Source organism: Cupressus sempervirens, chromosome 10 (assembly GCF_028749045.1).
Source record: "Cupressus sempervirens isolate cs-2001-9-10 chromosome 10, ASM2874904v1, whole genome shotgun sequence".
Classification (NCBI taxonomy): Eukaryota; Viridiplantae; Streptophyta; class Pinopsida; order Cupressales; family Cupressaceae; genus Cupressus; species Cupressus sempervirens.
In genome coordinates this window covers 528,458,837-528,465,785 of record NC_143127.1, presented here as the reverse complement: position 1 = coordinate 528,465,785, position 6,949 = coordinate 528,458,837, and the positions used below count along the sequence as shown (strand labels likewise).

At 32.4% G+C, this 6,949-nt stretch overlaps 1 protein-coding gene across 1 annotated transcript; it reads left to right on the top strand.

The window, feature by feature from the left end:
• Positions 1 to 4,105: 4,105 nt before the first annotated feature.
• Positions 4,106 to 4,588, top strand: LOC149534972 (uncharacterized). The gene has a single exon (XM_089806097.1). The coding sequence runs from the start codon at positions 4,106 to 4,108 to the stop codon at positions 4,586 to 4,588; it is 483 nt and encodes a 160-aa protein (XP_089662223.1).
• Positions 4,589 to 6,949: the final 2,361 nt, after the last annotated feature.

The following is a 6,949-nucleotide window of genomic DNA, read 5'->3' as shown; positions in this document are numbered from 1 at the left end:
TTGGCTAAAATTTGTTTGGTGGGTTGTAGTTAGCTCACAGGCGCTAGATCCAAATAGACTATTGATTACAATGTCAAGATTGAATTATGAGACCATAAAAAGGCGACATTCGACCTAGGGGATGGAATGAATGTTATAACTAGAGAGAACATAAAGTACACCTAAAAATAAGGTCATAACTTAAATTTGCACAAGTTTGAAGGGATTAGAGGACCATATTTGAATAATGTTGCATCAAGTGCAATTGTGAAGTTCTAGAATGTAATTATAATGTAAATATAGTAAGGTGTTGGCAAACCACGAGTAAATTGTTGAGCACATAAGATTCACATTGGAAAAGATGACATTAAGTGATAAACTTTGTGATTAAGTGATATGAATGTTTGATTTCCCTCTCATTTTTCTCAACAACACCATCATTCCATATAACACTTTTTATCAGGACATCCTAAATATCAAAGGATGAGCATGAGTCAACTCTACTTGTATCCAATCCTAAGTCCAAAAATGCAAATGTCTATCAAAAGATATAAAAAAGGCACAAAAAATAAGATTAAAACATGTAATACTTATATGAAAAACTTGGTTATGTATCAAACATGAGAATTTCATCTCACAAAATATAGCAATCGATAAATTCATGCACAAAACACTATTTACATTCATCATTATTCAAAATATAATTTCAAAAAATGAATTATACTTTTCTTTTCTTACCACATGGTACCCATCACTTTTTCCAACACTTACAAGTTTAAAGAGTTTATTTAATCATGATAGGACCAAAACAAGTTTTTAAAACTTTGAAATGAATATTTTAAAATAAATAAACATCATGCATCCATTTTAATATCCAATTTTCTACTACAGTCATAAGAATCCAATGTCACGTCTAACAACCTAGTAAAATAATGGTTAGTAAAATAATTATATAAAGAACAAAAATTAAATAAAAGGAATATATTTCCTATTCCAATGCAAATTCACACAGTTTCAAGAAATCCTTCTTGATTTATGATAAAACTAAGAAATTTTTCAAGATCTTTCTCCATAAATATATTACCTTAATCAAGGAAGCATTGCCTTCTAAACTAAAACCACCAAGAAGGAGGGAGAGAGAATATCAAAAATAAAGAATGAGTTAAACCTAGATCCCTTTCTTTCCTTTTTATTCCCAATTTCACAAAAACCCATCATTTTCATTTCACAGTCCCTCTGAAAAAGTTGATAGAACTTGACCTTAAAGCTAGGGTAGTGTTTGTTATTACATGAAAATAATTGATGTTTTTACGCTATGTGAACAAAGATAACATATGGATCAAATATGTTGAAATGACGTGCATTGAGAGAGGGGCTGAGAATGAACCCAACTTCATTTAAGATTGTACTTTTTCCTAATATATAACTATATTAAAAAAAAATTGTTGAAATTACTTTAAAATAAAATATACATTATAAATAATATATAAAATTCATCACTTAATGATAATTATATTTTAATTTATATCTAACCCTATAAAATTAAATATTTATATTATTTATAATTTCTCTTTAAAACCTAATGGAAGCTATTTATTTTTAATTATGAGATTTAAAAATAGTAAATAATACATAGGAAAAAGTGAATAGTTTAATGTGCAAGAATAGGGAAAGGAAGAAGGATCACTTATTTGTAGTTTGCAGCCTACAAGTGATTACAATGAATGCGACCAACACATGTTTTCTTATCATTGTCTTGAGTTTTCAATTTCTTTGATTGTGGTGTCAATATTCTTGGTATGGATGACACAATACACATAATTTCTTTTAAAAAGCTAATTGAAACTATCTATAATAATGAGATAAAAATATCTCTTATTAATGCTCATAGGCATTTTACAATGGCAAAAAGGGTGGAGTGGGATGGTGTGAGTGTGTTAACATTAACATTTGTAATTTAAAGTTAACTTTAAAAACCACTTACATGTCAAAATCTTAATATATATTATAAATAAAGTATATTTTTAAAAATAATTTAACAAAAACTACTTCAAATATTTTCTAAAATTATAAACTTTAGAGATATAAATAATTTTCTTTTAGAAATTGAAATTAAAAACTTAAGTGAGTGCAAAATAAATAAATTAAAATACAGCAAAAATATAAATATTTTTAGGTGTAGTAAATTAATTTTTAATCATTTTATAATAGATATCTATCAAAATTTTATTTAGATAGAATTTTTAATACATCTATACTAGTTTGTAATAATTATTAGATTGAAAAAATCAATGGTAAATAGCCATGTTACCACAATAACAATTCAAGGTTAAACTAAATACAAGTAAAACAATACACATTAGCTGATTATGGGTTTGAAAACTTTATACCTACCAACCAATAAATAATAATTAGTATAAAATAATGTAATTCACATATTGAAGAATATTTTAAAAAGATAACACTAATAAACAATCTTTCAAAAGAATCTTTAAAAAATAAAAATGCTATAGTTGTCTCCAAAAGCTTTGTTTTCTGATTCTTTTGTGAGTTCCTACTTTGGAACATTCACTGACATCTCCTAAGTAATTTAAGAGATTTTGTCCCTCCAAATTTTTTTTTTTTGACATTGTTTGGTAACTTGATGCAAATTTATGCATTAATACCTTTATGTTAAATTAATTTAAAACTTTAAAGAGTATAATGCAAGTTAAGATAATGGTTATGGAAGAAAATTGGGCATCTCAACACTCACATTCACATTTAGTCTATGTCTTCATCATGTGAGCGACATTTGCAATGACCAGAGTAGAATGTCAACAATGTCAATAGCACCACCTTTAGAAGACTTTTCTTTAACTCCATAATTCCCTTGCACAAAAAAATAATTACTTGTCATTTAGATCCCTATCAATGTTGTAATTTAGTGACTCAATCACATTAGAACACCATTGTTGTATATGCTTGTGATCAAAGCCAAAAACATTAGTTGGTATACTTGCATAAGCCCAAATGTTTGTTTTTTCCAACTTACATTGCAATAGTCAACAACAATGGAAAGGACTGGGACAAGAAGTTGGTGATAATCATTCCACCGTCTCATAGTAGATTCTAATGTCCTCATTTTAGCTCACCTTGAGTTGCACTAAAGATTAGCTTATTAGTGACCTTCGTGGGCTGATCAATTAGTTGGATGGTCTTAATTGGTTAAGCTAGATGTTATTTTCTCACTCTATTGGGCAAGGATGTTTCAGATTGCTCTTCATTTAAGTCAAATTGACACACTTACTATTTTGAGAAAGTTGGGGTTACTATTCTAAGTAGGGAACCTAAACTATTGGTAGTAGCATGGAGTTGTGGGTACATCAACAAAACTTCTAGTTTGGGAGTTACAATTTATAGGAAGTCAATTTATAGGTAGTGTTATTTTAGAAGTGTACCTTGCCATCATCAAGTTACACAACAAGCAACTAGACTTGGAGTGAGTCTTTCAGAGGATTTAATGAGCTATTAGAGTCCATTAATAATCATTAATTTAATTCCATCTAACTAATGATAAATACAATGTTCATATTATTAAGTCTGATCAAGTGCATTAAATGTTTATTTAATTATATAGTGATGTGGTGTTTATATTTGGAGGAAAATATAATGAACTATTATATTTCACACATTGCAACAAAAGCCAATATTTAACTCCTGCTCCCGCTCCCACTAGCTGCTCCCACCATTGCTTGGGCCAAGTATGGTTGTTGCGGCTGTGTCTGCTCAGCCTATTTCTTCCGGCGCTCAATCAAGGGTTAGGTTTTCTGCTTCTACTATTGGCGACAATGCTGCCTCTTTTGCTGATGTGGCAACTTTCAAAGCTAATGACCATGATTGGGGGGTTTTGGCTCTGGATCGTCCAGTTTTTTCCTTGGTTGTGGCTCTTGTCACAGTTTGCAATCCTATCTGGTTGGAGTTGGAGGATGATGCTGTTGAAGAAATTGCTCATAAAATTGAGGACTTCTATGAGCGAGCAACTATTTTTAAATCTTGAGGCTTCTAGCCTTCCCTTCAAGCTCTTCATGCTTGGAATTCTAAGCACTGGGACCCGTTGATTTCTAAATTTGTCCTCATTTACCCTATGGCTAGGGGTTTTTTCATAGTAAAATTTGATGTTGTTGATGACAAGAGGGCTTTTATGTGTAGTCGCTTCAACTGGGAGGATCGTTACCCTTTGTTGGCCAAACCTTGGCACAAGAGTTGTGACCTTGCATTTGAATCTTTTTCTCATATGCTTCTTTGGGTCAGGCTCCCAAATCTTCCCCTTCACCTGTGGCTTGATTCAATTCTTGAAGCTGTGGGAGATGCGATTGATGACTTCCAAACAATGGATTCTAAATCTTATGATATTCTGTATACTACTTATGCTCGCATCCTCATGGTGGTTAATACTTCGAAGGGCCTCCCTGAGAAGATCAAACTTGAGGTCCCTAATGGTTCCTGGATCCATACTCTAGACTATGAAGGAATTCCTTTCCATTGTAGGGTCTGCTTCGGGACTGGACATATTGTGACACATTGTCCTGCAAAATTGAGGAAACCAAAGAAAAGACCTTCTTGGTGACTTGGGGCTTTGGTTTAGCATTACTCTGTCTTTAAAGACTCTATTCCTATGGATTCCCTCGTGACAATAGTTGTTGTGGGTGCCTGTAGCTCTGCCTCGTCTTACTAGGCTATTGATCCATTGTTGGATGTTGATGTCACAATAGCCCCTCCCTCTATGGGTCGAGTTCCTATGGGCGATTTTTCTAGTGTGGTTTTGCCTGTTTTTCCAGTTGGGTCAGATGTCAATGCTTTAGTTTGGAAGAAGGAGGCTTCTCTATGGAGGAAGGTTGGACAAAGGTTAAAGAAAAAAATAAAAATGTTCCCAACAATCCTCTGATCGACTTCTTAGATCTCACTCTTTTGGGACTAAAGGGTGCTAAATGGTTTTATTAAGTTTTATTTGATAGCAGATGTGTATTGTTATCTGTGAGGCTACCCTGGTCACCTTATTTTGGTTGGTGACTTGTTTCACCTCTGGTCTCTTGTATCTTTTGTTTAGGCTCCATTGATAATATTTTGATGTGTAAAAGGTTTCAAGCACCCTGCAAAACCTATTTTGCTTAATTAAAAAAAAAAGCCAATATTTTAAATGCTTAAGTGAAACAGTGTTATGGTAAATTTGCATTCGAGGTTATAAAGGCATCCAAATTCAAGGATCAAGCATTGTATTGTGCATTTTGATTTGGTGGCAGCTAGGGTTTGAGCAATTGGAAGCTAAAAAAATTGGGAATTCTTCTAAGTATTTTGCACTTTGAATTGGTTGATCTCTACTTGTTAGTTGTTCCATTTTGGCACAGGCAAGAACACTAGCAAAGAGTTTGGACTTTGGCTTTAATTTGATGATCAAATTGTGATCAAGATCTAGCATTTCATATTAATAATAATTTGCAAAGTTTAGAGGAAAATATTAGTGCAAAATTGCTACCATTAGTGGTCATTGTTTGTAGTTCCAAGCAGTCACACTACATCTGTTGGCATCGACCATTTATATAGGGTTGTGAGCTATATTTTGAAGGCAATGTTAGACTTTCAATATCTTTGGAGAGCTTGCATTTGTTGTTGAGGACTGATTTTTTATCTAAATATGCCAACAAATTCATAACTAGTAACAATGTTGAAGATTGTAAATTCCTTGGGGAAAAACTTCATAGTTTCTAAAAGTGCAAAATCCAAGTTCAATTATTGTAAAAAATAATTATTGTTGTATATTCCTTTGAATGTAAACAGTTGCACACAATTTAATAGTGAAATAAGAATGCAAGTGCTTGGTAATTTGCAACTTAATTTCAAGCATTCTATTTCTACTCCATTTATGGTTTTAAAAAGTCCAAAAAATCATAAAACTTGCAAAAACTAAACATGCCAATCATCGTGAATCAAAAGTAGAATCATTAGAGTTCTACATGGATGTCCAAACCTCGTTCCATTTGGAGTTTGGAGTTTGGCTTTAAACAAATACACTATGGATATCCTAGAATCACGAGATTCATCAACACCAAATTTATTTGGTGCATCTTTTCAAATACTCTTCTTCCCAATGCCAGCACCATACCACTGACAAGAACACGAATGCTTGTGATGCGATTTTCGGGATACAAACTGTGAACGAAGGTAAATAGGGATGAAAACCATTACGACTTAAAGCCCACATCATTAGTGAGGTCTTATTGAAAAAACATAGCCCACACTAATTATTTTTTAAGTCTCTCAAGCCTATAACAACAATTTTATATCAATTTGGGTAATTCAAAGAAATGACTACTTTAGTGACATATATCATAATAACTGCATTTTCTTGAAAAATAATACAATGATATATTTTTGTCTTTTTTGCCATGCATTGCACTATTTTTGTGATTTGCACTAGAGCCATATGAAATAGAGTGGACTCAAAGGTTAGAGGTGACAACATATCTATCCATTGTGATTTGTAAGCTAGGAGCTCTACACCAAATGGACACCCTTCGACTTTTGCTTAAGCTTGCAATCACTTTGGTATGTGTCAAGGTTTAGCAAAAATGGACAGATTGGGCACTAATTAGACTAGACATTGAGCCACTTGAGACATGACATAAGAGGCCTTACAAATTTTAAGGCGACCAAAGAATGAAACACCCATTAGAGAGCATCAAGCCAATTGGATAGGAATAAAGCTCTAGCCTTTTGCTTCACTCTTTGCTACCTATTTTGTATTGAAGGCATTCAATCCCACAAACAATAGAACATAACTCTAAGGGATCAAAATAAAAACAAAGAAAAATAAGAAAAAACCAATGCAAATTCTGAATGCAATATTTGTGGATATACAGATTGTGATCTAACCTTCTAAAGAGTGACCATGTTCTTCAAAAATTCAAAGCTACCACATCTGAGTCAAAGT